The sequence below is a fragment of the Lipomyces arxii genome (genome assembly GCF_038497795.1).
Source record: "Lipomyces arxii strain Phaff 12-163 unplaced genomic scaffold V1512scaffold_22, whole genome shotgun sequence".
Classification (NCBI taxonomy): domain Eukaryota; kingdom Fungi; phylum Ascomycota; class Lipomycetes; order Lipomycetales; family Lipomycetaceae; genus Lipomyces; species Lipomyces arxii.
In genome coordinates, this window is record NW_027117721.1 from 29,811 (window position 1) to 56,035 (window position 26,225).

A 26,225-nucleotide genomic window follows, 5' to 3' on the forward strand; every position below is an offset into this window, starting at 1 on the left:
AACAAGTAAACAAGTAAAATGGAACATGTCTCGAACGCGTCCAGAGGAAGTTGGTCAGAGTATCAGCGAGAAATCTACGGGCGTCTATCACGTCCTGAATTTTCGACAAATGTTGTAAAATGGGAATCAGATGCTAAATTGCGTGTTCCATTAATAAACTTCAACTATGTCTACGGTTCAGCTAACCAGAGACGTACATATGATGCTAATATTGCTGCTTTTTCAAAATATAAATTAATACCCAGAATGCTGAGAGGTGCCACTAAACGTGATCTGTCTGTTGAACTGTTTGGAAAAAAGTACCCTTCGCCAATCTTAATTGCGCCTGTCGGAGTGCAGTCTTTGATGCACAAAGATGCTGAATTAGCTACTGCCAGAGCAGCTGCAAAACTGAATATTCCGTTTATTCTTTCTACTGCTTCTAGCACTAATCTTGAGTCTGTTGCTGAAGCTCATAAACACGCAAGTCGGACAGAGCCGGACAATTCAGGCTTGACAAGTCCAGACAGATGGTATCAACTATATTGGCCTGAAGACGATACGTTGACCGTCTCACTATTGCGTCGGGCTGAAGCTGCTGGATTTTCAACGCTTGTAGTTACCCTTGATACTTTTGTTATGGGTTTCAGGCCAGACGATCTTGATGAGGCGTTCCTGCCGTTCGTGTGGGGTGAGGGATGTGCAATTGGATTTAGTGACCCCGTGTTTATGGACAGATATTCAAAGCAGCTTGCCAGTGCTCAGCAGCCTGGAATATTTGAATCGCTATTGCTGTTGTTGCGAAGATGTAACGGAAGTATATTTTTGTTTTTTGCTTTACTGCGATGGCATAAGCAGATATTCAAATCGCTTGCATGGCTGAGCGAAGTTTTTAACGGCACACACAAATCATGGGAAGACCTGAAATTTCTTCGCGAACATTGGAAAGGTCCGATTGTTTTAAAAGGTATTCAGAGTGTCGAAGACGCACAAATGGCAAACAAGTACGGGATGGACGGGATTGTTGTATCAAATCACGGTGGTAGACAAGTGGACGGGGCAATAGGTTCGCTTGACGCATTAGTCAACATTACTACTGATCCAGTTATTCAGTCTTCTAACCTCACTATATTGTTTGATTCTGGTATTCGGACTGGTGCTGATATTTTGAAGGCGTTAGCCTTAGGAGCTAGCGCGGTGTTGATTGGACGTCCATTTATGTATGGCTTGGCATTGGGAGGTGAACGAGGAGTTGATCATGTTTTGCGAGTACTTTTAGCAGACGCGGATATTACTATGGGTAACATTGGATGCAAGAGCATTGCTGAACTTGACAGAAATGTTTTACAAGAATAAAATAGTTGACGTTGTTGTGACACGCGTAATTGTGCGGCTCGGGAGCCTGGAGTGTCTCGAAACGCGTTTTGTATTTAGACTTACCGTAGCAAAAGCATGACGGACTTATCGCGTGTGTGTCCTCAATTTCCGCACAACGCGCTAACGGCGTCTTTATTGACATCCTTTGATAATACTGGATTGGCTACGACAGATGTGCTTGTGTTATCACCAGAAACTGTCGCGAAACGAATAGGACGAAATGTGGTCGACGTGAGGCGGTTCGTGGAACTGCTGAAACGAAATTTGAGTGCAGCTGAACCGGTTTCTGCCGCGAAGACTCAACTGCACTTTATCACAACAGGTGATAAATTAATAGACGAAGCATTAGGAGGACAAGGTATTCCAACTGGGTGCATATCAGAGGTTACAGGTCCTAGTGGTGTCGGCAAATCGCATTTTTTGATGCAGCTATGCTTGACTGTACAGCTTTCTACTGTGAATGGCGGAATTGGTCGAATGGCTGTTTATATCTCTACAGAGTCGGGACTTGAAACGAAAAGATTAAATCAATTGCTTGACGGCGTGAAAGAACAATACCCAGAAGAATCAAAAGTGTCAACGAGTTGCGTTATGTGCGTAACGTGTGGAGATTTAGAGGAACAAGAGCATATCATTAGATATCAGTTGCCTCACCTGGTCAAGACTCAAAACATTGGATTGATTGTATTGGACAGTATTGCGAGTCATTATCGTGCTGAGCATGGAAACCGTGGAGGGCAAAGTCTGCACAAGCGCGGAAATGAGTTAGTTCAGTGTGCAGAGATTCTTCGGAATTTGGCATTACAATACGGCTGTGCTGTTGTGATTGCAAATCAAGTCAAAGACATGTTTATCAAACCAAAACCGGAGCCCAAGCATGAACACGCCTTTGAGAGCGTATTCAAAGTCAGAGAAGACGGTGTTTTGTCTCTCAGTCAGGATAACGAGAACGACGTTTTCAGTCTTGACTATCAGGCTCGGTTCTTCTCAGGTTGGGATTATACAACTTATGAAGAAAAGAAAGTGCCGGCGTTGGGTTTGATTTGGTCAAATTGCATAGTACAAAGAATTGTACTTAAACGAACTAGTACGAGTCGTACCATGAGATTAATATTTTCACCATATGCAGTCGGCAGTCGTGATTTGGAGTACAAAATTGAATATTCGGGGATTAAAGGAATCGCATTTGCGGATTAGGGTTTCTTACTCAGGGCCGGCGAGAATTGACTGACTTCGGATCAGCATATTTAGGCAACAACCATTCAGTGACGAGATCAAAATGCCTTCGATTCGAACTTATTCTGCTCGATTTTTAAAGACGACAGCATCTTCAGTTTTGTCCGTATCTGGGAGAAAAAGCTTTCATGTGAGCTCATTCAGACGCGAAGCCGATGAAGAGACTAAAATGACAAATAACGTGAAAATCGAGTTTAAGATCCAGCCATTGCCACGACCGGGTGAGTCAATTGAACACAAGCGAGCCAGGTTGCTGTATCAGAGCCGCAAGCGCGGTATTCTCGAAACAGATTTGTTGTTGAGCAGATTTGCAGACACGTATCTATCAACATTTGATATGGCACAGTTGGAGGAGTATGACAGATTACTGGATGAATACGACTGGGATATTTACTATTGGGTTACGGATAATCCACGCGCACCAGTTCCAGATGAGTGGAAGAACAGTGAACTATTCAAGTTACTCAAAGAGCAGGTTCACTATTCTGAACATGACATTTTACGGATGCCACCTTTGTATAAAGATTAGAAATTGAATTATAATGTGGGATAGTATATATAGCTGAGGTATAAAAATTTAATATTACAAATGCCCAACTCTACTTGTCCCCAGCATTGAATAGTGCAAGATATCGTCAAACTGTGTCGGTCGAACATAAACCAAACTATATACAAGATGTTCATTTGTCGTCCGTGAGTTTGGCCAGGATTTCGGCATCCCGAAACAACAGGTAGTCCTATATGACAGTTAATGATGTTCAAAAAACAGCGTAAAAACGTACTTCATCGCCAACTTTGATTGTACTGCCTCCAAATGGAGGAATCAGAACCCGGTCACCCGGAGCAACACTTGGAAGAATGCGGTTGCCCGCGGTGTCTAAAAGTCCCGGTCCAACAGCCAGAACTTTGGCCTCGGATAGCTTTTCAACATTCTTCTCGGGAATATAAAGACCTGAAGCAGTCTTATTTTCTGCTTTGAGTCTCTGAACGAGAATTCTGTCAAGAAGTGGAACAACTCCACGAACTGATCTAAGGGTAGTTGCCTGTGTATATATGTCAGTAATGGGGGCAATCGATACCTTGTATCAAAAAAAAACGTTACCATTTCTTATACTAAACAAAAAATCTGTTAAATGCGCTGCAATTTGGCCGATTTTGACCCGGCAAGTCAAATTTATTCCAATTCAAGTGCTGACATAAGTGCTGACTATACTTCTGTTGTCAGAACTTTCTCGACGTTCTGAAATATACGCCTAAATATCACGTGTAAACTGGAGTGACAGTACGCGACATTGTGCATTCTACAAGCCAAAATCGAGGACTCAACTCACACTTGCATACACACGTTCACGTATACACACGTACACCCGCACACACACACACAATGCAGTTTTGGACTAGTTCAGGGTTGGTAATTGTGTTTGCTTATCTGTTTGCGTATGTAAACGCGCTCAAATTGACTGTGAACGCGCAAACAGTGGGATCAGTCACTCCGAGATGTATCAGGAATTTTGTGACAAAGGATTCACTCGTGGTCGTGAATGTTAAAACAGATGGCAGAAAAGGAGATGGACAAGTTTTAAATATGGCAGTATGTGGTTTGGATTGCTCAGTGGGTGTAATTATTGACACAAATTCAAGATTATAGACACTGAAGGCAATGAATACGGTAGACCTAAAGTACGGCATAAAGTTTATATCAATTGGTTCAGAATCTAACAATTCAGGATGTCGCTGGCGAATCAAGAACAGCTTTCACTGCTCATGCTGATGCCGGTTTTGATGTTTGTTTTGAAAATATTCTTCATGGCGGATGTAAAAATACAAATCGCATTTTTTGACGCGCAACACTAATCCAACCTAGCTCGTTCAGCCGGTCTTTCTCGAGAAATTGATCTTGACGTAGATATTGGTGCCGATGCTCGTGACTGGAATGCAGTCGGCCAGACCGAGAAGTTGAAGCCAATGGAGTTGGAATTACGTCGGATTGAAGAATCCGTTGACGAGATTGTTCGCCAAATGGATTATCTTCGTGCTCGTGAGCAGCGACTGAGAGATACGAATGAGTCCACTAACGAGCGAGTCAAATTCTTTGCCATTGGTACTTTAGTCTCTCTTTTAGGTCTCAGTCTTTGGCAATTGACTTATCTTCGACAGTATTTTAGGTATGTTCAATGCTGGCATTTGTATACGTTTGTATTAATACCCTCAGATCAAAGCATTTGATTTAAAAAACTGCATTCCTTATATGACAATTATTATTTGTATTTAATTCGACTGGGACTGGCATGTCAATCGCATATGATTTATATCCAGACATTTGCAAAGATTTTGCAGTACTTGAATTTATGGGTTTATAAGGTGTTAATAAGTGTAATATCGCACTATCTGTCATTTTCTTAGTTTTATTGTCTAAAAGCAGTTATGACTTCACTATCCGCCTTCTGTTGGACAAATATGTTGAGGGTTTTGTTCCGTTGGTCTTCAAGTTGTAAAACTCCCAACTTGCCTGGTCTATCTGAATTGCGTTTGACCAGTCTTCCATATCACAAACAAATTTGATACTTTTAGAATACGCACAATTTACTATAAAAAATAATCTGGACTGTCATAATACTGAAGCAGATTTGCTTGCAATGTCGACCATTCTATTGGCTCCAATTGAAGAACTTTCTGTGTTCATCAGACCTGATCCAACTCTTGATGTCTTAGAATGGCCTTGTATCGATCTAGACAATATCGCAGTCTATGCCGATTCTTCTACTTCGGTTACTGATATAACTGATGTTGATAATGATGATGATATTGATACTTATACTCTTGAAGGCGACGTCGTTCAATCTAATCGACAGGACAAAATTAGTATGGACTAGTTATGTCCTATCACTGAATCTAATCTAACCGCTTTTATAGGTCTTTATTCTGGCCAATTCAAAGATATTGTTGGCAGAAGAATCAGAATTTACAATGTTCACACTTCCATCTTAAGAAAAGCCGATTCTGACGCTCCTGGCAACAATCCAAATTTCTCATTGGACTTCCAGATCTTAGGCGAAACTTGCTGGTATAGATGCTTGTCGCCCTCTAAAGAGTATCGCAATATTTACTATGACATCATGGATAAATCGAAGTTTTGGAGTATGACATAAACTCGCTGTAAAGACTTCGCTGATTATTCCTTAGCTTGGATCACAACCCAAATGGCAGATATCCCACAGCATTTAGATGATGATACCTTTGATTTATTTCAAGAATTAAACAGAAGAGTAAGCGTGCCGCTTTTATACACTGACTTTGGCTGATTTGAGAAGTATCGTCACGACTTCAACAAAATTAGATTTTTGGGGTTGTTGCTCAAGCATCATCAATTTATCATTTCCCGTTTACTTAAAGACAAGTACTGGGAGAACGACATTTTACTTCGATCATTTTTGTCCAGCCCTGAATACGGTGTATTACACCACTTTTGTGCATGTTCATTTTAAACTGCTAACTATCTTTAGTCTGTTGTTCGAGAACTCTCCAGGAAAATCAACGACGCTGCTATTAATGTCGATGAGACAACATCTGACTTTTTCAAAAGTAACATTAAACTGCACTCGGTCGCGTCCAACAAACGAAAGCGACAAAGTACGACACCCGACTACTCATGCTCAGATGTTGAAGGAGGCCAAATAGTGTCACATGTACCTACCTCTCCTCGATCGCAATCTGTCTCGACCTTGTTTGGTAAGTCTCACGCCGTCACTGTTTCTAGCGTGCTCTCTTTTGTTGTTCATCGCTCCGCCAACAAATTTGACGCCGCTGCTCATGTTCTTGTTCTCTATGGGCCAAAGATTGATGAACTGTCTGTGAACAACGATAACTTTATGAACAACTTGAAGAACTTTTTGGAAATCGAGGTCGCGTTACAAGACTCAGATTGGACTAAGCTCATGAAAAATTCTTCATGCATGAAGGTTTTTTGCAACAGGATAGCAAGTCATCTCCAGCTCATCAAATCCAAACAAAGTGAAATCACAGATCAAACAGAGTATAAGGTTTATGTTGACTACATTGATTCAGTGAAGGCACTATTTGAAATTAAGCAGTCCGGCCTGCAAGCACTAGGTGACGATAAAGATGGAGAAGACGACGACTTTTTGAAAAAAGAAGTCATCATCACAAATGAGGACGACGATGCCACTACGAACGGAAGTAAAGCATCGGTGGCTTTTCGTAAATCCCAGAAAGCAGTTTCGCGTCTACGCCCGTTTGGATCTCCCGCCACATTTGCTGAGACGGACCCGTTTGGTAAAGGCAATGTTGATTTGGATGATGATACTTTTAATGGGTATCTTGGGGACTCGTTACTCGACCAGCGGCCTGATTCTAGTTTTAGGTCATCTAACTCTTCTATTTTTAATTTGGGATCTAACAGCTGGAGTTCTAGTTCATTGGTGTCATCGATTCAGGATAGTGAAAGTTTTATTGAAGATGGAATTCAACTGAAGAAGTCGGCAGATGAAGCTATGCTGATTGCCATTACTCAGGGAATTCAACGGCGGCTAAAAAATGCGTTCAACTTGCCGCAACTCTCAAGCGATGTTTTGTCGTCAATGCCGCTAAGGAAGTGGAGTTGTCCCCACGATCAGTGCGATTACCAAATCTCCAATGCGAACTCGCTCGACGGTCGTGAACTAATTGAAAGCCACTATCGGTCGCATGCAGACCAGTACATTTCTGCAATGGAAGCAGTTAGACTGATTGGCGCGGGGCAGCATGTCGAGTAAGTTACTTGCCTAACTTTTAGTTTAGCTTACTAATTGTGATTAGAAATTTGGTGGCAAAGATTGACAACATGGCCGATTTGTGGAGTAACGAAGCGCATAAGCTGGCGTAAAACATTGGAACATAATGGCGTAAGTAGGCGAAGTGGCGTATTGTGAAAGTTTGAGTGGTGTTTGTTGGCTTTTGTTTTCATGATTTTAAATTTAACAATGAGTTTTTAACTCCTAACTCCAAATAACTGTAGATCATACGATAGCCCCAGACCGTTTCATAATTTTTGCGAAGTTGTCTAAATTCACACTTCCATAGGCGTTTCCTGAAGCAACTCTGAGCATCTCCTGAAGTTCTTCGTCGGTCGCGTTGTCTCTCGCTTGCACAGACGCGTTCCTTAGATCATCAATCGTAATAAAATAAGGCTCCGTCCTGTTATTTATGAATAGTCCAAACGCATGCTCAACTTCGTCACGATTGTCAAAATCTGCTCGTAAGTTTGACTTTGATTCCTTCACTCTCTCGTGGTATTTATATGCCATAATCTCCATAAACAGCTGCGGATCGATATACCCAGTCAATCGAGGGTCTGCAGTCTGAATAATTTCATTGAGCTCACGATTCGACGTTTCAAACCCAAGCGCGGCAATTGCGTCTTCCAAGTTCTCAACCAAAAACTGATCCTCCGACTCGCATCCCATTTTAAAAATCTCATCAATCTCATCAAATTCATCCTGCGTAATACCAAAATCACTCGGTTTCTTGAACTTCCGCGACTTTCGCTTACCTTTTGACGGAGCTATCGGCGTTGGTGATTTAGAGAGATTTGCGAACTTTGGTGCCTTAGTAGGCTCTGCAGCTAGCGAGTGAGTGGTCTGTCTTCCAGGCTCTTCATTATCGGATGTTTCCAGCTCTTCTTGAGCGTATTCCATATCAATATCGTCGTCGTCTTCAAAAACAATATCGTCTTCATTAATTTCTTCTTCCTCTAACAACTTCACTTCTTTTGTGGCGGCATCTTCCACATCCAAACCCCCTGATGAGTATCGGTAGTCTTTCCGTGGCACATTACGGCTCGATCTGCGAGTCGGGGTAGACTATATGCGTATTAGTATCAGAATTAGAGGCATCCAACAAAATGTGTCTACCATTTACGTTGTTGCGTAAGTGTCCGACGTGATGCGCTGGATGGAAATACGTAATACGTACACGATATTCAGTCATACGGTTAGTTGGCGGTACAAATCCAGCCATTCACATAATTAGTAATTAAAGTTAAGGCTAGGTTGAAGCTAATTGTTGCGTACACGCCGTTTGTGCGTACAAGTAACAAGCTGTCACCTTGGTTTCCCAGTCTATCGTGAATTATTTATATCTAATGCAAAGCCTGTGACCATGTAATTGCGTACGATGCGCATTTCTTTCTATAATCATTTGTATCCGCCTACTTCCGTACAGGTTTGGAATGCGTTGCATTGGTGTGAGTTTAGAACACTGATATCTGACAGCATATGTTTATGATAAAATAAAGAGGGAACGCGGTTACAAAAACGCATCAGATACGCCTGAATATACGAAGATCCATTTGCTGCTACACTCGTCTTAAAAATTATCCATAATTACTTGTAGCTATTAGCCACTGTGTTTATGAACTGCGGCACTTTTTATCAACGTAGCCTAAAAGCTGTTCTTAAGTTCACGGAGCTTCCTCATGACCTCAGTGCGGTCCTCGAAACCTACCGCCTTCTTAATAGCCGAATCCTAAAATTGTCATGAGCGCCATAAACACCAGTAAAGTTATAATCTACTTACAGTGACCATCATAAATGGATTGTAGGATTTTTCGTCGCCAATTGTGAATTTACCGGCTGTAACTTCGTTGGTTTTGGCAAACGCCTCCAATTTAGCAAGCGGCTCATTATTAAGAACAGACTTGGCAAACTTGATATTTCCCATAGTGTACTCGTGTCCGGGCTAATTCATGATGTAAGCATGCTATTATCACATTACATCAACACCACTTACAAAGACTTTGGTGTCATCAGGCAAAGAACCCAGAATTTTGTTCAAGGCAGTGTCCATCTGCTCAGGGGTTCCCTCAAAAAATCGGCCAGAACCGCAGATGAACAAAGTGTCACCAGTAAAAACGGCTTTGTCTTCTCCATCCTGAAACAGATAGCAGATGGAATCTTGCGTGTGGCAGGGAGTGTGGAGAGCAGTGACCGTAATGCCAGAACCAAGCTTGAAAGTTGTGTTGTGAGCAGGAGTCTCGGTGACGTGAGGAGAGTTGAATCCAGCGATGATTGGCAGCGTTGGGTAAGCTTGACGCTATATGCTCATTAGTTACTCATATAAACGTGTTGTCAGGTGTTGTACCATTTTTTCGTTACCGCCTAGAAAAATTAGTTTACGGTTCATGACTGACAGTATGTATCTCACTTACCAGAGTGATCATAATGGTGATGAGTGTTAACTATTCCAGCCATCTTAATCTCGCCTTTGGCCTCCAAATCCTTTATAACAGGCAGAACGCTTTACGCAATGTTAGCAATACTCAATCATAATCACCACCGCTTTAGCATACGTTCCAGGCTCGGCAGGGTCAATAATCAATGTATCCTTCGTGGCATCGTCAGTGACAAGGTAAGCGTAGTTATCACCGGTGCCCCAGCGCATTTTGATATGTTGGATATGCATCTTTCTTCTTGATACCTGAAACTTTGTTAGATTCAACTGTAATCATCTCAGAGCAATTGCGCTTTAAGCAGGGCTTTACAGCAGTCTTTTCGTTGGTTCTAGTCTGGCTGACAACTTTAGCAGTGCTTGCCCTATAAAGTCGCCGGGCAATGAAGATAACTGCGATGACCACTGCTAAAAATGCTTTATTCCGAAAGTTCATACCTGTGTAAATTGACGCAAAAGTCCGGAGTTTGGAGTTGTTTGGCGTGTTTGGCGCTTGAATGCAGTAGCAACGAACATTGACTGATTGGCATAATCTCTAATCATAAGCTTCTTCATTCGCTCATTCTTGTCTTATAGCCCTAACCCAATACATTTCATAGTAAATTTGTTTGAATATATTATACAAAAACTAAATTTCTTTGTATCTTTCTTCGTCTTCTTCTGTTTCTTCGACTCTTTGCTTTTTCGCTTCTTCGCCTTCATGCTTTGATGCATTAGTTTTCCGCCGTTTCTTTCCGCCAGCTTTCACTACAGAAGGCAGCACATGTGTTCCCCATAAAATAAATCCACCTCCTGACTTCATTATCATTTCGGGATGAGTTCGTCCTGGCAAAACTTGGTACTTTCGCACACGTGATTCTAAAATTGTCGGTGCCAAAACACGTAGATCTGCCATCAGTTCATGAGACGTCTTAACTAATGGCTCTTTGGCAGCATTGTATATCACTAGTTGACGGGATCCATCCAGAGCAGGAATCAGCTTGTCAAGAAGCGATTTTGTTTCCAGTGTGGTCGCCAGGATCAAACTTTACTGTTAGCGTCATGTCTAATTAAAACATAATTAGCCTACCCGTCGTAAGTGCCTGTTCGAATATTTTCAAAGATGGTTGTCAACTCTGCGCGTCGAGTAAGCCGACGATAATATTGACCTCGCCTGGCGGATTTCATATTCGCAAGTGTTTCTTCGCTTAGAATTTTGACATCTGTTCTCGTGTTAACTACCAGGCTGTAGAGGTCGAGAGTTATACGTACCCTCCTCCTCTTCGGGATAGAATAATTGTAGCAAATTAAGAGTCTTGACCATTCTTTCAGTCATTTCCTCTGGAAAATTCATAAACTTTACAATGTCCATATTAGGATGCTCATTCTCATGCAAAAACAGTATGGACCCCTTGCCTGGACCAGTCAGCTTGCATAAACTATATTTTATCAAATGCCATACCACCCATCCGTTCCAGAATACAACCTGTAATCAGTCCACCCGTCTCGTCCACAACAATGTAATTGCCTCCTGGTCGAATATTGGACAAGCTCATAATTAAACCCAGTGATTCAACAGTAATTTCCATAATTCTATGAGGGTCCTTGTAATGATAGTACTCGATAATCTCACAACTTCCGACGCTACAAGGCGTAAACCTCTTCAGAAACTTCTGTTGTTTCCGTCGTTTGTACTTTTCTTGCGAGTAGACCGTTTTCTTATCAAACGCTGTATGAGATTTGATAACGTTCTGAATAATTTCTTCACCACTCGCTGTTTTCTTCAATGCTTCAATGTCTGCCATTGACAGTTTTTGCACTGACTGATCATCAACCGTGTTCTCATTTGTAGCAGCAGCTTCACTTAAATCGCCTTCTTCTATTTCCTCCGCAAAATCTCCGTCAGAAGTAGATGACGGAAACAATCCTTCAGCAGAGTAGATAGTCTCAACATGTTTATCATCACGAATCTCGTAAGTGTAGCCAAATGGCTTGCCAATAATGTCGTTAGCATAGAAAGACCCAAACTTTCCCAAATTGACCGTTGAATCTGCATTTAACTTTGTTATTCGTAAAGTAGATGACGGCATTCTGATAAACACATGATTTCCTGCAACTATTTTGGTCTCGTCCATTTCAAATTTTGCTTCCTTTTTCTATATAAAATCTACCAAAAAACCAAAAAAAAAATATCGAGTGGAAATAGTGGTGCGGCTCAGATCATTCGAGCCGCATTTAAAAATGTTTATCTTCTTGGGAGTTTTGGAACAAATTTTTCAGGTCGGGACTCCTTTTTGCTCATCACTAAACGACAAACTACACAGAAATGGCATCGCTATATAAAGCTGTGTCTGGAACCAAAAGAAGGCGTGAAGAAACTGAGATTGAGAAAGAAAGTAAATCTAATGGAACGAGTAACCGTCAAAGAGTTTTAATGCTTTCCTCCAGAGGAGTTACTTTTCGGTATAATACTATATATGCAAGTACAAAATAAATGCTAATCGTAATTCTAGCCAACGGCATTTGATTAACGATCTAGCTCTTATGCTTCCTCATGCCAAGAAAGACTCAAAATTTGATACAAAGTCAAAGCTTTATCTGCTGAATGAACTAGCAGACATTTATAACTGTAACAATGTACTGTTCTTTGAAGCAAGAAAGAGACAGGACTTGTATGTTTATATGGCTAAAGCTCCCAATGGGCCTACTGCTAAGTTTCACATTCAGAATTTGCACACAATGTCAGAACTGAACTTCACTGGGAACTGTCTTCGTGGCTCGAGACCGATTGTTTCATTTGACAGAACTTTTGACGAGTCTCCTCATTACAAACTTGTCAAAGAACTGCTTTTCCATATCTTCGGTGTTCCTAAATCTGCTCGCAAAGCAAAGCCGTTTGTGGATCATGTTGTCATGTTTTCGATTGTGGAAAACAAAATTTGGTTTAGAAATTACCAGATTTCGGAGTCCATTGATACGGCTGCTGCTGACGGTAGTGCTTTAGTTGAGAGCGAAGATAAGAAAGCTTCTAGCAAAAAGAAGCAGTTGACTATGTCCCTGGTGGAAATTGGTCCGAGATTTGTCATGACACTCATTTCAATCATCGAAGGAAGTTTCTCCGGGCCATTGATCTATGAAAACAAGGAGTACGTTTCACCAAACGTGATTAGATCTCAACTTAAAACTGGCAAAATGCTGCAGAAGAGAAAGAGATCATTCGTGGTCGAAAATAAGAAAATCAAAAAGTCGCTGCAGGAGAAGGAATTTCGTGAGACTGAACCTGATCCTTTGGCCGACAATATCATGTTTGCGTAATTTTGTATAATAGATTCAATTTATAAATATACAGTACAGCTTTATACTCTATTATCCTGCCTGGGCTTCTAAAAATTAAAACAAACTGTGTCACATAATCTCTACTGCAAAAGAACGGCATAAGCTTAGAGACAGACGGATGAACAAAACACCTTTTAGAATAATGCAAACCATTATGTTCTGAAACAAAAAAATGGCCTGGTAAGTATGAAGATTATTCGGCAATTGCTGGCGGCGGTAGTGCCCTGTCTGCAGCCGTTGCTTTAATTGCACTCAACCGGTACTTGATATCTTTCAGGGGCTTCGATTCCGGATTCCATATATCAAATTTGTCCAACGTCTTCTTAACATCGTTCATGAGATGAGTACGCACTATTGTATGATGTTAGATCCTTCCGTCGGCACTCATCATATACATACCAAAATCTTGATCAAGAATACCTCTCATGCTCCATGGCAAATGATAAGGATTGTAGTTGCTTGGCATGGGCACCTCGAACTTCTCAATTTGAACAGGAATATCTGGAATATCTGTAGTCTCCAGCGAATATTTAATTGCGATGTCATAAACACCGGGATCGTTGTAAATATTAGAGTGTCCACCACCTGTCAAAGTTCCTGCCAAAGAATCACTGAGATCGCGAATGATGCCGTGATCTGACAAACCAAAATTTCGAACCTTTGTCAGAAGTTCAATGAGATCGATAATAAATGATGGAGAATGTGCTTTACCATCAACATAGATGGCTCTATAGATATGAGGATGGTTGACATGAACGCATAAGGCGGAGTACAACGGGACAAGTTGGTCGTTAACAGAGCCGACGTAGGTAATTTTGACGCCATGTGCAATCACTGCTCGCAAACCTTCAATGTATCGCCGTGCTTGTAAAGAATCTGGATTCTGAAATGCAAACAGCTCTTTCAATGAATCAGACTCAAACGAAGTATACGCTCGCATGACAAGTTTTTGATCCAATCCATAAAATGGGCCAAGTGAAACTCCGGCCATTCCGACTATACCTATTTTTTTGCTGTCCGCATGCCCCTCTCCAATCAGCTTGGCAACTAGCTGGACAGCCACCGGTGTGCCTTGTGAGTGAGCTGCCACAAGAATGAAATCTGCCTGATGCAGATGATCCATCCAGTTTGAAAGCAGTCGATACAGATTCTCCACCCGATCAAGTACAATGCCTTCACCTTCGAGAGCAATTTTTTCAATTTCAACTTCCTGCCCCTGTTGTTCTGCCCATCTTTGAATACCCAGAGCGGCTTCATTTGCAAACTTAACTGACGTCCCTGTTGGCTCGCCAATAATACTCCGGACCATTCTGATTGGGAAAAATCCATGTATACCAATCGCAACTGCCTTTTTAATTCGCGGTGGTGTCGTCAGTTGAACTTGTATGCGTTCCTCCTCCGAAGTGCTGAACCAACCAGTGACTCTGCTGATAGATGACCAAATCGCAGTTGTAGAACTAACATGCGCTATGCAGTTTTCAATCTTAGGAACAACCAAGTTTGGATACTGGATCTGATTGGCATCTTTATGCTTTTTGCTCTTCTTTGTTGGGCTTACGTCCGCTTGTATCATGTTTAGATTTGCAGGTGCATTAGTTGGTGGAGGGGCCATCAGCGCAACTTCCTTGGCTCCACTGGAAGACTTGACAGTATTAACCTCTTTGGGGGGTTTTGGCAGTATTTCAATGTTGCGAGTCTGTCGGACCGATTTTGGATCGTCGCGAGAAGATCTGAAAGTATCGCCACGAGCCAGCATTAGTGATCCATTATAGTAATTGGGATCTGCCGGATTAGTTGATGAGGAGTTATTGTACATAGATGGAGTGTAGTTGTTGTTGCTTAAAGACGCTTTGGATCCATTTCGTGCCATTCTGCTTCGAGACGGTCCAGGGTTGACTAGAACAGTATCGGATGACATGATACTTGCATTATCGTCTACCCTATTCTGTCGTTGCTTCTGTATAAAAGATTGAGCTCGAGGACCCGTAAATGCCACAACACCGTCATCTGCAATAGCATTCCCGGTCTTATCTTCGTTCTTGGAAGATACCCGAGACCAAAATGCCCAGGAGCTACTGCTACCATTTGAGTTATTGTTTGAATTTGTATTAGAATTTGTCGATGTAGCCGTAGATGGAGTAGTAGTAGATGTAGGGCTTGTATTTCCATTGTATGACCGGTTAAAACTAGTCGGATTTGAATATTGATTGACTGAAGATGCTAAAGAATAAGAACTGGCATTAACATTTGGCCGCAGAGTCGTTACGGTAGCACTGCTTCTGACTGATGTAGGTGGCGATGGTGGTCCACTAGCTTCATATACCTGCTTGTACGCTTCTTGCTCATCGATCGTCTTGTCTTTTGACTTAAAAAACCCGCTTAGCCACGAGCTTTTAGGTGCAGGAGGAGGAGAGTCCGATTCATCAGAATCAGGTGGTGAAAAGTTCCCATTATTTGAAGCTGGAAATTGTTCGAACCCGGCATTTGAACTATAAGGAGATGTGCTTTGGGAGAAATACGAAGAACTGTTATTGCTCCTTATTGGAACGGTTCCAGTGTCAAGCTTGACTGCTTTCTTTGGAGTCTGGCCACCCATTCAGCACTGGTTCTGTCTATTTCATTTACGATTGTTAACTCTGTTGCTGCTCCTTCATGAGTACAGACCAATACCCTAACCCTCTTATTATTCTTATCGAACCGACCGCTCATATTATAGCTGGGACACATTGTTACAAAATGATTACATACTAGCCCTTAATACAACTACTATTTATATATTTATTTTATTTTGAAGTATTATAGTCATCATATTTCATACTTTTATGCCACATAAACCGCAGTTCTGCCTATAGGTCCGTTCCATATAAGCCATGCTTGTCCGTTTATGGTTAGTAGTAAACAAGACTAATCGCAACTTAAATCCTACTTAAGCGCACGTGATGCATTACACGGAATACTCCAATTTATATGGCATAAACGTAGCACTAACTGCTTGCAGCGCGTAGATTATTCTGGTACTCAATTCAACTGATTTGTGCTCCAATACAACGCGTACAAAACTCCGCAATATTGACCATCTTAAGCCGTGTTTGTTGTGGTTGAGCGTGTTCTCCGTCTCGCCTCGGCCGCGTAGCAAGCTCAAATCGTCAACTCTTGCACCAAAACGAACATATTTTAGTCCAACAAATTCAAGGACCGGGGATTAATTTTGTTTTTTGAGTCTGTCGTGTTTTAACTTTTATACAGTGACTATCTCTTTTGCCATCAACACAAATGGCAACTCAAAGTCCAGTCACAATAGACAATGCAACCGAGCATGTTTCGCCTCGATCAAAGCCAACGCTTTTGCCGGCGTTTACGTCAATTAATCAGTCAAATACTTTAAAACATACACTTTCAGATACTATAACTACTGCTGCTAGTCAACATCAAGTCAAAATGTCAACCTCAACTGCAGTTGATGTTAATCAAGATAGAAGTTTGGAGTCTCCAAAAGAACTGGTTTCAAATGCAGTCAAGGCTACTTCCTTTTTTCAGTCTACCACTGCTGAGACAGATGCTGCTTCTCCTAGAGCCCATCCTCCACCAGCAGCTGAAACATATGTCTCTCCTTACACTTCAAAGAAGGTGCAAACTACCGATGCAGAAGAGACAACTGGAGATGGAAATGAATCACCCACTCGGCCATCTAAACGTACTGCGTCTGGCTCAGCAAAGACGCCGACCAATTCCCAGCCCGCAAGTCCTACGAAAGCGGTATCCAATTCACCATTAGCAGATAAGGAAAAGATGCAAGAGGTAAGTTGTAACGTGTACTGTCTTTAACGGCATACTTAGGTAATATAGATATCGTTAAACTTACGAAAACGTCTGTCTTACGCGATGCTTAAAGTCCAGAACGGCTGGACCAGTCAGTCAATTGATGAAATTGAGCAGACTGTCAAAAATACTTCACCACGTGGCTCTCCGCTAAAATCTCCAAAACCAGACTATCCACAAAAGTTGACTGCTCCTCAACCCGTGACCACGACTTCACAGCTCTTGAGTATGTCACAGGACAGTCCGCGGATAACAGCTACTCACGTTGTGATTGATGAAGATGAGCATGGTAGACTGTCAACTACAACATCCATGACTACTGTGGACTCTTCTGGTTCTCCTGGTCAAAGTCGAGACAGCATTGAGGTAGTCAAGCACGACAAGACTTATGAATCTTTTTGGCTAAATCATACTCCCCAGGACGCAAACGCACCACATATTCAATTACTGAAACCACGACCAATTTTGCAGTTTGCCAAGCCAAAGCCAACATACACGACTCTTAAGTTTCAACCTCCGCTATCTGCAGATCCAAATTATGATGCTCCTGTCCCAATCATCGTAAAGCGCCAGAAAACGCCTCCTCCACGGAAGGCGGCTCCGGCGATATCAGATGGTGGGTTCCCCATCACAGCGAATGGATTACCAGCACTGGGAACGTTTAGTAACAAAGTACCTCCTGCACTTAATAATCGAACGAGTACTAGTCCGTCACCGTCATCACGACGTAAATCCAAGTCTAGCTATAACAAAGTTCGCAGTGACTCTCTTTCTAATGTCACCGGAGTTGCGGTTGTTGCTGCTGCGGCAGCGGCAGCTGCTGAACTTGAAAAGGAAGAAGCAATACGGACAGAGCCTGCAAGTCGCCAACGAAGCGAAGTTGACGCGATTGAAAGTCTGATTTTTTTGTCTAGTCCGACAGGGCGTAGTTGGAACGAGTCTGAGCGAGCACGATGAGACTCTATATTTGTACTGTATATCTGTTTGGAGATAAAAGGTTGTAGTTTAGCATGGAGTATAGGGTTGTATAAATTTGGAATTAGCTTTATAGAATCTCAGAGGCATCTTAATACGGTGCTCGGATATGCGTAATAATTAATTTACTTGCTAGAATTTTCGTTTAACTTTATTGTACTTCAAAGAACTCTGCAGGTTAACAAATCTATCAAGTTATAATAGGTATATTGGAAATAGCTCTTTATTCGCACAAGAAGGCGAGGTCGGGAGCAATGAAAGCAAAATAAATCATAAATATTTTGCACAATTTATTAATAGAATCTATTTTTCGATTGGCGGGCAAACTGAATGATTGACAACGTTATTAAGATGAATATTTGAAGGCTGTGTCTTGCCTGTACAAGAAGGAAGTGTGGCGCTTTTGACAGCTAATTACAAATATACAGAACACGCCTTAAATAAGCTTGTTTGCATTCTATAACCTGATTAATAAGCCTAATGCAATATGTCGGTCAATCATTCGACCATAGTTTTTATTCTAGCAACGTGAATACCATGTCATTTATCCGACCAGTAACTTTAGAAGGCGAAGTGCCTGTTTGATTCATAACCACAGTAATACTGAGTTTTTTAAACCATGGTTTTGTTGTAATTACAGTAACAAAATCACGCTGCGATCCAGTACAAGTGAGGGCCTTGTACTCAGTAAATGGCAAACTTCAACTTGTGGACACCGAAAAATATCACTTTAAAATTAGTTAATATGTATCATGGAAACGGCACTGTGGGATATATCACTATGAAGCCATCGTTAATACAAGCAGTCGTCAGAAGATTATTACGTTCACAAAAAAAATGGAATAGTCTACGTAAAGCCTATTCTTACAAACATTTTTTACCTATGCCTTGATGTTTGCACTTAATAAAGGCATTGGGAGGAGTCCGGGAGTCGCTTTCTAAAAACTTTTCGCATAGTGTAATCATAATTCTACAGGTACTTGTAGATAAAAGAAAGTAAATTCTACAAACAAGTTCAAACAGACGTTTTGAATTCAATTGTTGTAACCGTACGGTTTAAAAGATAAAACAACACCTTTGATCCAAAATGATTTCGTGCGGCCAAACGTATATACTGTATTCGAATAGTGATGTGGTTACAGAGAACGGATTAGGGTGAATTTGGGTATGAAACCCACGGAGAACCATGGTTTTGGAATGAACCAAACAGGTGCCAAAACATAGCTACGAAATAGCCCTCAATTATGCGTCAAAATATTTGACCGGCTGCAACTAAATAAGTACATCTCTTTTACATGTGACGCTAGAAATTGTCACTATTTCATTGAAAGGCAGACTCTAGAGATCTCTCGAATCCAAAGGAAAAAAAAGGAATCTGCCAGATATGACGTAGGTGGTGGCGAGTCATACAAGACTTGTCTTAGATTAGAATTTAAACTTTGTCGGTTCGTAGATCATCTTGTCAATAAGGTTTATTACTTTGAATTGGGAACCCGGTAGTGAAGTTTTTCCAGCCGTGGCTGTCGTAGGGGGCTTTAAGCAATCCCCGAAGGCAGTTCATGCATGGCCTTGTCTTGAATTTCGTCGGAGTTAAACGCCGCCCATATCAAGACACCGTGCACCTCAATCCAAAGTTCGTCTGTTGCTTCTGTCAAATTCCGCCGCGTATAATAATGCTTGATGTTTTTGATTACGCAAGGGCTTTTTGATTAGTAAGTTTGCGACTTAATAATCAATGCAATAATTTTTTCCTTCAGATTCTCTTTAACTGTGGTAACTATCAATATAAATATACACGTAGAGACATCCTCATTCAGTATTTTTACATACTTGTTTAAAAGAAGCATTTCTAGATGTGGGATATTGTTAGATCAAGTTTTGGTGGTGAAATCATCCACTTTCTCTCTGGTGGCAGACTATTTCAATATCCAGATCAGAAACCCGGCTTTGTTATTCCAAAGAAATTTGGAGCGTCTACTTCAGCTGAAGATATTTTCAAGTTGACTGAATTTGTCTCTGGCGGGCATAATGTTCATCACGGCCAGGAAGATATTCCAGATGCCGACCTTGAAAACAATAAGTTGGCTTCAAAAATGGAATTAGATGATGGTAGTACAGCGGAAACTGCTGCAGACGAGAAGACTTTGTCGCCAGAATACATTGTTGATTGGTACGGTCCAGATGATCCAGAAAATCCACATAACTGGTCGCTTAAGAAGAAATTATTTGTGATCTTTGAGATCTCATGGCTTACTGTTGCGGTTTATGCCGGTTCTGCAATGTATACCCCAGGTGCTCCTGAAATCGCACGTGATCTTCATGTTAGTGAAGTCGCCGCTTTGTTGCCTTTGTCTGGATACGTTATGGCTTACGGTATCGGTCCTATGATTTTGGCCCCGATGTCTGAAATGCCAATGGTCGGAAGAAACTGGGTTTACATGCCTTTCCTCTTCTTGTTTGTCATCCTTCAAATTCCTACGGCGCTTGTGTCAAATTTTGGAGGCTTTTTAATCCTCCGAATCATTACCGGTTTCGTTTCGTCATCTCCTCTTTCTAATGGTGGTGCGTCAATTGGCGACGTCGTCCATTTCTCTGCATTGCCGTATGCGCTGGGCGGCTGGTCTGTCGCAGCGGTAGCGGGCCCTGTCCTGGGCCCATTGCTTGGTTCTGTCTTCGCTCAGATTAAAAATTGGAGATGGACGTTTTGGTTTTTGTGCTGGCTCTCTGGTAGCACGTTTGTACTCTTGTTGTTTTTCTTTCCGGAAACTGCACATGCCACAATTCTTGAACGTCGTGCTCGCAGATTCCGCAAGATGACTGGAAACAACAAGTATACCACCAAGGCGATGCTGGAGTTTGAGAACTTCACTGCCACTGAATTTGCATACGAGTCGCTAGTTAGGCCGTTTCTGATCACCTTTACCGAATTCGGAGTGCTTTTCCTTAACGTCTACACTGCGCTTATTTATGCTGTCATGTACTCATGGTTTGAGGCTTTCCCTATCGTCTTCCTTGAGCTTTACCACTTCAATCTTATTGAAATGGGTGTCTCTTACGTTGGACTTCTGATTGGTGTCTGTATCGCGTGCTGCATTTTCTGTACTGTCTGGAAATTCAAGGTCGCTCCTGCTCTCTCACGAGGTGTCGATCCGGAGAAAATATTCTACGTTGCTTTGTGTGCTGCGCCAATCTTGCCAGCTGGTCTCATGCTTTTCGGGTGGAGCGCAACTGCCTCTATCCATTGGGTAGTACCAATCATTGGCAGTGGCGTGTTTCTTGTGGGAGGATTTCATATTTTCCAATGCGTTTTTAACTACCTTGGGATGTCATATCCTAGGTACCTTGCATCTGTATTCGCTGGAAACGATATGCTTCGGTCCGTGTTTGCTGCCTCGTTCCCGTTATTTGCACGAGCAATGTTCGTTAATTTGGACGGTCCTGGTCATAATAAGAAGTTCCCGGTTGCGTTTGGAGCTACATTATTGGCCGGTATCTCCGCTTGCATGATTGTCATTCCTGTCTTTATTCTCTTGCTCGGTCGTCGTCTCCGCGCAACTTCTAAATATGCGAATTAATTGTTTTATCGTATTGCTGCATGGCATCTGGAGTACCGGGATTATAGATTGACATGTTATTTTTATAGAATACTGTTTTCAGAGTTGTTTATATAATAAATACTTTTTGTTTTTCAATTGTTTTGATGTGTTTTTCGTAAAATTATTTCTCTCGATATAAGGGTTCGGCTTCAGGTAGTCGCCATCGAACATTAAACTCCCAACATCCTAATATTAAATTAAAAACGTGACGACATCATGATCAAATGCTATAAAAATGATATAAAATTTAGATTGCGTAACTAAGCAGGCATAAAGAGCATATAATAATGTCTACATTATCACCAGATCAACTGTCTAAAATTGTAAGCAGGGTCTAGTTTTACCAGACTGATGCTGACAGTTTCAGGAAGCCAATAGAGCCAAAGCTAGAGAACGATTAGCAGCTCGAGTAGAAATCAGGGCTCGCGATGCCGCCAATAGAGCAGCACAGGAATCCCCGAATGTGTCTGCTGGACCAACAAATATAAATCAGAATCTTTATGATGCGTCAAAAAAGCGACCATATGAATCTATAAGACCGGCAAAGAAGTTCACAAATTACATTGAATATGGTTCGTAGTAGCGGGATGCTGTTGCAACCGTCTATTAACCGGTCACTAGATTTCTCAAAGATTAAAGATTCTAAAGGTGGCTTCATGGCAGAAGAAGATCAGGGACCGAATGGAATGTCACTTGAGGAATGGAAGAGCAAACAGAAAGTGGTATTAGAACCCGGTAGGCTAAATTGAGCTTGCTCTTGAATGATTACTGATTGACAAGAACGTGCGATTAATCCAGACGATAACCCAAAGTGTTTTGAATGTCAAAGTTTAGATCTTGATTTCGAGTTCCTCAAAATTTTCGGCTGTCGAGTCTGTCGCGCCTGCAAAAATAGATTTCCTGAAAAGTATTCTCTTCTCACAAAGACAGAATGCAAAGAAGATTATCTGTTAACTGACCGTATGTGCATACGATGACTAAGTAGAGCTCTATTAACATTGTAGCCGAACTACGAGACGACGAGCTGCTCCCACATCTTGAACGACCAAATCCTCACAAGAATACATATAACAACATGATGCTCTTTTTGCGGTATCAGGTTGAGGAGTTTGCTTACAAAAAATGGGATGGAGAAGCAGGCTTGGATAAGGAGTATGAGCGAAGAGTGACGATGAAAAAAGACAAAAAGGATAAAAAGTTTGCTGAGAAGCTTCGCGAGATGCGCAAAAAGACTCGAACGGAGACATGGAATAAACGGCTGGATAGACAGGAGCATCAGCATATATGGAGTGCTGAGGTTAGGATACCAGGCACTGACTCGGCGACTAGGAAGTGCACTGAGTGCGGAATGGAGACAGAAGAGATTGCTTTTGGGTGATTCCCAACAGAAATAGTGGCAGCAAAACATCAAAACGCGCAATTGGAAGTTGCGGGTGTAAGACTTCTTGGATCGACCAATACCGCCAGATTTGTAAACTGGGACAGGTGTATATAGATCGCTAGGCGATCTCATGTTCAGACATTGTACATATGATGCTCTAGTATTTACCTGTAAGCTGCTAGGTACATGGCAGTAAATATAAATTTTTTATAAATGATTGAATTTAATAAAAATTTTTTAATTGAGACATCAAATATAAGTGTAACATTGATTAGAGAAGAGGTGCGCGTAAATGTTTGTTTTGGTACTGTTGGCATGGCAACGGTTCATAGAGCGTAGGGGCAACACAACAACCCCCTCGCTTCAAGCAGATTCGTTTTCTCGTGCATCTCTCAACAATAACAACAACACGCGTTGCGGAAGAACAACGCACCCTTTTAACAAAACATTTTTTGTGTTTTTTATTTGATTCGCAATGAGAGAAGTTATTAGTATTAATGGTATGTTTATTGAGAAGGACTTAAGTGGTGTAGTACTAACGTGATGTTTTGTATAGTCGGGCAAGGTAAATAATTCGTGTTTTTTTATCATCGATTCGATCGAATCTGATTTGATTGTAAAATTTCATGCTAATACATTTATCTTTTTTGCAGCCGGTTGCCAAATTGGCAATTCATCGTGGGAAGTAAGTGATTTCACGCGTTGTCGCGTCTGATTTGAAGTTTTTACTTACAAAACATAGCTGTACTGTCTAGAGCATGGTATCCAGGTAAATACGGCAATTATTATGAATTTAAAATTAGTAACTTATTGAATAGCCTGATGGATATCTCACTGCTGAGAAGCAATCCGGACCTAGAGACGAAGGTTTTAGCACTTTCTTCTCCGAGACTAGTATGTTATGAATGATACTGTCAAAAGGCGAACTGCTAATACAGTAGGCAACGGAAAGTATGTTCCTAGAACAATTTATGCTGATCTTGAGCCCAATGTTATTGATGAAGTTCGCACTGGAACTTACCGCAACTTGTTCCACCCGGAGCAGCTCATCAGCGGCAAGGAAGATGCTGCCAACAACTGTAAGAATGAGTGAAATAATGATGGAAACAATTTATCAATAGTTTAGACGCTCGTGGACATTACACGATTGGCAAAGAGCTCGTTGATCAGGTTGTCGAACGTATTCGTCGTGCAGCTGGTATGTAATTTTAGGTACCAATGCTTTGGGAACGTTGTGCTGATGATATAAGATGGATGTGACGGTCTTCAAGGATTTTTGTTTACACACTCTTTTGGCGGTGGTACTGGTTCTGGATTTGGAGCCTTGTTGCTTGAGAGACTTTCTCAAGAATACGGAAAGAAGTCCAAGCTTGAGTTTGCAGTTTATCCTGCTCCTCAGGTGTCTACGTCAGTTTTTCTTGGTTTGATCTGAGAGTATGAGATTAATGAGAATAATAGTTCTGTGGTTGAGCCATATAACAGTGTTCTGACGACTCACACAACTTTGGAGCACTCTGATTGTACTTTCATGGTTGACAATGAGGCCATTTACGATATTTGCCGACGTAATCTTGATATTTCGCGACCAAGTTATGAAAACCTGAACCGATTGATTGCACAGGTTATTTCGTCAATCACTGCGTCGCTTCGATTTGACGGATCGCTGAATGTCGATTTGAACGAGTTCCAGACGAACTTGGTGCCTTATCCCAGAATTCACTTTCCTTTAGTTACTTATGCGCCTGTTATTAGCGCTGCGAAGGCATTCCACGAATCCAACTCTATTGCTGAGATGACTAACGCGTGCTTTGAGCCCAACAATCAGATGGTTAAGTGCGACCCGCGTAATGGCAAGTACATGGCAACATGTTTGTTGTATAGAGGAGATATTGTGACCAAGGATGTTCAGGCTGCGGTTGCTGCAATCAAGGCGAAAAAGACCATTCAGTTCGTTGAATGGTGCCCTACTGGTTTCAAGATTGGAATTTGCTATCAGCCACCTCAGCTCGTTCCTGGAGGTGATCTTGCCAAGGTTTCACGTGCGGTTTGCTTGCTGTCCAACACTACTGCGATTGCAGAGGCATGGTCACGATTGGATCACAAGTTCGATTTGATGTACTCTAAGCGAGCTTTTGTGCACTGGTATGTCGGCGAGGGTATGGAGGAAGGCGAGTTTGCGGAGGCGCGTGAGGACCTTGCAGCTCTCGAGAAGGATTACGAGGAAGTTGGAGCGGATTCTACGTTCGACGGTGATGAAGAGGGTGGAGAGTACTAATGTATCGTATTGTGTATTACCGTGATGTATTTCTTATTCCCAGTTCCAGTTCCAATATATATATTACAGTTAACGCCATATGCAATTACTCGTCCTTCTTATCTTCAATTTTGTTTGGTTCAATGCTGGCTTCATTTTCAGCTTGGTTCTTTTGCTGCTCAAGAGCCAGAATGACGTCTTGCTCAAGACGAGTGTGGGCGTCAGCCAATTGTCTCGAGTTAGGGTTAAAGGAGATACCACGCAGAAGCAAATTTCTAGCAGCTTTTCTGTTTGAATTATCGCGAAGTTCATGTTCAGCTGCCCATATCCAGACAATTGGTTGAGCAGGCAAATACCTGACGAGTTGTCTAAATATCTTGACGAGAACTTTACGAGACTTATGCTGACGAGCGTAAGCAATATACTGTTTCCATAATTCAAGATCTGAAGTGAATTTCTTTGTAGCTCTGTCGAATATAAAAAGGATTCGTTGGTGACCAGCCCAAGACGCTACTGAATCTCTTTGTGGACCTGAGTTGCGAGCAATACGCTTTTTACGCAACAAATCAAGATTTATTTCATATTCTGCGTATTTGAGATAGTTAAGCAAAGTTGAACCACGGTTGTTTATTCTGTGCTCAAAGTCAGTTCGACGACGAGAAATTGAAGCGATTTCGTCACGCGAAAAAAGACCCTTTTTGTGAAGATCTTCAAGTTCAGGAAGAGTCTAGAGATTAGAACATATTTATTACTAAATTATTTATATATAATAACACACCTGTTCCAAGTGATATCTGACTTTTTCTGCCATTTTTGTATGAGCACTTCAATTATACGTTCACGTTTTGCTGTAATTTTTATTTTGTTACATATCACGTGACTGAAACAGAAAACAGGGTGACATTTAATGATTACTTATTAGCATCAAAAGTGAAGGCAAATTAACGAGCATGTAATGTCAGCAATAAATTAGCGGATATGGCATAACTACGCATACATTATTACACTCTATTCAAGTTGACTGTCTCAAAATGTCACAAATCACCATAAAAAAAAAGTCGCTTATTGC

General features: G+C 41.5%; 16 protein-coding genes across 16 annotated transcripts; 10 read left to right on the forward strand and 6 right to left on the reverse strand.

Annotated features, from left to right (window-relative positions):
* The first annotated feature begins 5 nt into the window (after positions 1-5).
* On the forward strand, positions 6-1,357 carry V1512DRAFT_266989 (FMN-dependent alpha-hydroxy acid dehydrogenase). The gene has a single exon (XM_066917196.1). The coding sequence runs from the start codon at positions 19-21 to the stop codon at positions 1,333-1,335; it is 1,317 nt and encodes a 438-aa protein (XP_066769700.1). The 5' UTR covers positions 6-18; the 3' UTR covers positions 1,336-1,357.
* Positions 1,358-2,553, forward strand: V1512DRAFT_242800 (DNA repair protein-like protein rhp57; the record flags this gene model as incomplete). Its single annotated transcript, XM_066914297.1, has 2 exons — positions 1,358-2,204; positions 2,292-2,553. Exons 1-2 carry the CDS (start codon positions 1,432-1,434, stop codon positions 2,551-2,553), a joined length of 1,035 nt encoding a protein of 344 aa, XP_066769701.1. The 5' UTR covers positions 1,358-1,431.
* Positions 2,554-2,635: 82 nt separating this feature from the next.
* On the forward strand, positions 2,636-3,121 carry V1512DRAFT_249528 (Flavinator of succinate dehydrogenase-domain-containing protein; the record flags this gene model as incomplete). The annotated part of the gene is made up of 1 exon (XM_066914623.1): positions 2,636-3,121. One exon carries the CDS (start codon positions 2,636-2,638, stop codon positions 3,119-3,121), a length of 486 nt encoding a protein of 161 aa, XP_066769702.1.
* V1512DRAFT_266992 (chaperonin 10-like protein) lies at positions 3,106-3,793 on the reverse strand. Its single transcript, XM_066917197.1, has 3 exons — positions 3,695-3,793; positions 3,375-3,635; positions 3,106-3,329 (listed from the first exon to the last, which is right to left on the reverse strand). The coding sequence occupies exons 1-3, from the start codon at positions 3,695-3,697 to the stop codon at positions 3,273-3,275; spliced, it is 321 nt and encodes a 106-aa protein (XP_066769703.1). The 5' UTR covers positions 3,698-3,793; the 3' UTR covers positions 3,106-3,272.
* A 183-nt stretch (positions 3,794-3,976) lies between these two features.
* V1512DRAFT_249530 (emp24/gp25L/p24 family/GOLD-domain-containing protein) lies at positions 3,977-4,823 on the forward strand (the record flags this gene model as incomplete). Its single annotated transcript, XM_066914624.1, has 5 exons — positions 3,977-4,183; positions 4,234-4,272; positions 4,320-4,407; positions 4,457-4,757; positions 4,805-4,823. 5 exons carry the CDS (start codon positions 3,977-3,979, stop codon positions 4,821-4,823), a joined length of 654 nt encoding a protein of 217 aa, XP_066769704.1.
* A 203-nt stretch (positions 4,824-5,026) lies between these two features.
* V1512DRAFT_80209 (uncharacterized protein) lies at positions 5,027-7,541 on the forward strand. The gene is made up of 6 exons (XM_066918514.1): positions 5,027-5,454; positions 5,506-5,730; positions 5,776-5,858; positions 5,904-6,044; positions 6,096-7,360; positions 7,408-7,541. Exons 1-6 carry the CDS (start codon positions 5,229-5,231, stop codon positions 7,472-7,474), a joined length of 2,007 nt encoding a protein of 668 aa, XP_066769705.1. The 5' UTR covers positions 5,027-5,228; the 3' UTR covers positions 7,475-7,541.
* A 2-nt stretch (positions 7,542-7,543) lies between these two features.
* Positions 7,544-8,619, reverse strand: V1512DRAFT_266999 (uncharacterized protein). Its single transcript, XM_066917198.1, has 2 exons — positions 8,502-8,619; positions 7,544-8,450 (listed from the first exon to the last, which is right to left on the reverse strand). Exons 1-2 carry the CDS (start codon positions 8,502-8,504, stop codon positions 7,608-7,610), a joined length of 846 nt encoding a protein of 281 aa, XP_066769706.1. The 5' UTR covers positions 8,505-8,619; the 3' UTR covers positions 7,544-7,607.
* A 411-nt stretch (positions 8,620-9,030) lies between these two features.
* On the reverse strand, positions 9,031-10,050 carry V1512DRAFT_272468 (beta-lactamase-like protein; the record flags this gene model as incomplete). The annotated part of the gene is made up of 6 exons (XM_066917687.1): positions 9,031-9,114; positions 9,166-9,327; positions 9,379-9,681; positions 9,730-9,746; positions 9,797-9,885; positions 9,938-10,050. The coding sequence occupies 6 exons, from the start codon at positions 10,048-10,050 to the stop codon at positions 9,031-9,033; spliced, it is 768 nt and encodes a 255-aa protein (XP_066769707.1).
* A 342-nt stretch (positions 10,051-10,392) lies between these two features.
* Positions 10,393-11,983, reverse strand: V1512DRAFT_229446 (Gcd10p family-domain-containing protein). Its single transcript, XM_066913919.1, has 4 exons — positions 11,258-11,983; positions 11,068-11,211; positions 10,886-11,018; positions 10,393-10,841 (listed from the first exon to the last, which is right to left on the reverse strand). The coding sequence occupies exons 1-4, from the start codon at positions 11,928-11,930 to the stop codon at positions 10,445-10,447; spliced, it is 1,347 nt and encodes a 448-aa protein (XP_066769708.1). The 5' UTR covers positions 11,931-11,983; the 3' UTR covers positions 10,393-10,444.
* A 96-nt stretch (positions 11,984-12,079) lies between these two features.
* V1512DRAFT_267006 (Brix domain-containing protein) lies at positions 12,080-13,164 on the forward strand. The gene is made up of 2 exons (XM_066917199.1): positions 12,080-12,258; positions 12,309-13,164. The coding sequence occupies exons 1-2, from the start codon at positions 12,122-12,124 to the stop codon at positions 13,108-13,110; spliced, it is 939 nt and encodes a 312-aa protein (XP_066769709.1). The 5' UTR covers positions 12,080-12,121; the 3' UTR covers positions 13,111-13,164.
* Positions 13,165-13,324: 160 nt separating this feature from the next.
* On the reverse strand, positions 13,325-14,704 carry V1512DRAFT_211921 (uncharacterized protein; the record flags this gene model as incomplete). Its single annotated transcript, XM_066913546.1, has 2 exons — positions 13,325-13,482; positions 13,531-14,704. 2 exons carry the CDS (start codon positions 14,702-14,704, stop codon positions 13,325-13,327), a joined length of 1,332 nt encoding a protein of 443 aa, XP_066769710.1.
* A 1,865-nt stretch (positions 14,705-16,569) lies between these two features.
* Positions 16,570-17,907, forward strand: V1512DRAFT_211862 (uncharacterized protein; the record flags this gene model as incomplete). Its single annotated transcript, XM_066913545.1, has 2 exons — positions 16,570-16,929; positions 16,978-17,907. 2 exons carry the CDS (start codon positions 16,570-16,572, stop codon positions 17,905-17,907), a joined length of 1,290 nt encoding a protein of 429 aa, XP_066769711.1.
* Positions 17,908-19,403: 1,496 nt separating this feature from the next.
* On the forward strand, positions 19,404-21,617 carry V1512DRAFT_267013 (major facilitator superfamily domain-containing protein). Its single transcript, XM_066917200.1, has one exon. It carries the CDS (start codon positions 19,779-19,781, stop codon positions 21,498-21,500), a length of 1,722 nt encoding a protein of 573 aa, XP_066769712.1. The 5' UTR covers positions 19,404-19,778; the 3' UTR covers positions 21,501-21,617.
* Positions 21,618-21,707: 90 nt separating this feature from the next.
* Positions 21,708-23,147, forward strand: V1512DRAFT_267015 (XPA protein C-terminus-domain-containing protein). Its single transcript, XM_066917201.1, has 5 exons — positions 21,708-21,844; positions 21,889-22,093; positions 22,143-22,256; positions 22,302-22,481; positions 22,526-23,147. The coding sequence occupies exons 1-5, from the start codon at positions 21,809-21,811 to the stop codon at positions 22,897-22,899; spliced, it is 909 nt and encodes a 302-aa protein (XP_066769713.1). The 5' UTR covers positions 21,708-21,808; the 3' UTR covers positions 22,900-23,147.
* An 85-nt stretch (positions 23,148-23,232) lies between these two features.
* V1512DRAFT_267023 (Tubulin/FtsZ, GTPase domain-containing protein) lies at positions 23,233-25,262 on the forward strand. The gene is made up of 9 exons (XM_066917202.1): positions 23,233-23,402; positions 23,459-23,467; positions 23,556-23,587; positions 23,645-23,671; positions 23,721-23,796; positions 23,844-23,981; positions 24,029-24,100; positions 24,153-24,309; positions 24,361-25,262. Exons 1-9 carry the CDS (start codon positions 23,378-23,380, stop codon positions 25,175-25,177), a joined length of 1,353 nt encoding a protein of 450 aa, XP_066769714.1. The 5' UTR covers positions 23,233-23,377; the 3' UTR covers positions 25,178-25,262.
* Positions 25,165-26,043, reverse strand: V1512DRAFT_267026 (U3 small nucleolar RNA-associated protein 6-domain-containing protein). The gene is made up of 2 exons (XM_066917203.1): positions 25,935-26,043; positions 25,165-25,883 (listed from the first exon to the last, which is right to left on the reverse strand). Exons 1-2 carry the CDS (start codon positions 25,965-25,967, stop codon positions 25,263-25,265), a joined length of 654 nt encoding a protein of 217 aa, XP_066769715.1. The 5' UTR covers positions 25,968-26,043; the 3' UTR covers positions 25,165-25,262.
* Between the last annotated feature and the right edge of the window lie 182 nt (positions 26,044-26,225).

What these genes read in the sequence shown, in the direction of transcription:
- V1512DRAFT_267026 (XM_066917203.1), bottom strand. Translation starts at nt 25,967, where the DNA reads ATGGCAGAAAAAGTCAGATATCACTTGGAACAG. An exon ending in TCAGATATCACTTGGAACAG is followed by an intron (nt 25,884 to 25,934) that starts GTGTGTTATTAT and finishes TCTAATCTCTAG; the next exon opens with ACTCTTCCTGAACTTGAAGA.
- V1512DRAFT_267013 (XM_066917200.1), top strand. Translation starts at nt 19,779, where the DNA reads ATGTGGGATATTGTTAGATCAAGTTTTGGTGGTGAAATCATCCACTTT.
- V1512DRAFT_266989 (XM_066917196.1), top strand. Translation starts at nt 19, where the DNA reads ATGGAACATGTCTCGAACGCGTCCAGAGGAAGTTGGTCAGAGTATCAG.
- V1512DRAFT_80209 (XM_066918514.1), top strand. Translation starts at nt 5,229, where the DNA reads ATGTCGACCATTCTATTGGCTCCAATTGAAGAACTTTCTGTGTTCATC. An exon ending in TTCAAGAATTAAACAGAAGA is followed by an intron (nt 5,859 to 5,903) that starts GTAAGCGTGCCG and finishes TGATTTGAGAAG; the next exon opens with TATCGTCACGACTTCAACAA. An exon ending in TGTCCAGCCCTGAATACGGT is followed by an intron (nt 6,045 to 6,095) that starts GTATTACACCAC and finishes AACTATCTTTAG; the next exon opens with TCTGTTGTTCGAGAACTCTC.
- V1512DRAFT_267015 (XM_066917201.1), top strand. Translation starts at nt 21,809, where the DNA reads ATGTCTACATTATCACCAGATCAACTGTCTAAAATT. An exon ending in CACAAATTACATTGAATATG is followed by an intron (nt 22,094 to 22,142) that starts GTTCGTAGTAGC and finishes ACCGGTCACTAG; the next exon opens with ATTTCTCAAAGATTAAAGAT. An exon ending in AGATTATCTGTTAACTGACC is followed by an intron (nt 22,482 to 22,525) that starts GTATGTGCATAC and finishes TTAACATTGTAG; the next exon opens with CCGAACTACGAGACGACGAG.
- V1512DRAFT_266992 (XM_066917197.1), bottom strand. An exon ending in CAATCAAAGTTGGCGATGAA is followed by an intron (nt 3,330 to 3,374) that starts GTACGTTTTTAC and finishes ACTGTCATATAG; the next exon opens with GACTACCTGTTGTTTCGGGA.
- V1512DRAFT_229446 (XM_066913919.1), bottom strand. Translation starts at nt 11,930, where the DNA reads ATGGACGAGACCAAAATAGTTGCAGGAAATCATGTGTTTATCAGAATG. An exon ending in TATTCTGGAACGGATGGGTG is followed by an intron (nt 11,212 to 11,257) that starts GTATGGCATTTG and finishes TGACTGGTCCAG; the next exon opens with GCAAGGGGTCCATACTGTTT. An exon ending in CTATCCCGAAGAGGAGGAGG is followed by an intron (nt 11,019 to 11,067) that starts GTACGTATAACT and finishes ACACGAGAACAG; the next exon opens with ATGTCAAAATTCTAAGCGAA.
- V1512DRAFT_267023 (XM_066917202.1), top strand. Translation starts at nt 23,378, where the DNA reads ATGAGAGAAGTTATTAGTATTAATG. An exon ending in CACTTTCTTCTCCGAGACTA is followed by an intron (nt 23,797 to 23,843) that starts GTATGTTATGAA and finishes CTAATACAGTAG; the next exon opens with GCAACGGAAAGTATGTTCCT. An exon ending in GGAAGATGCTGCCAACAACT is followed by an intron (nt 23,982 to 24,028) that starts GTAAGAATGAGT and finishes TCAATAGTTTAG; the next exon opens with ACGCTCGTGGACATTACACG.
- V1512DRAFT_267006 (XM_066917199.1), top strand. Translation starts at nt 12,122, where the DNA reads ATGGCATCGCTATATAAAGCTGTGTCTGGAACCAAAAGAAGGCGTGAA. An exon ending in TCCAGAGGAGTTACTTTTCG is followed by an intron (nt 12,259 to 12,308) that starts GTATAATACTAT and finishes TCGTAATTCTAG; the next exon opens with CCAACGGCATTTGATTAACG.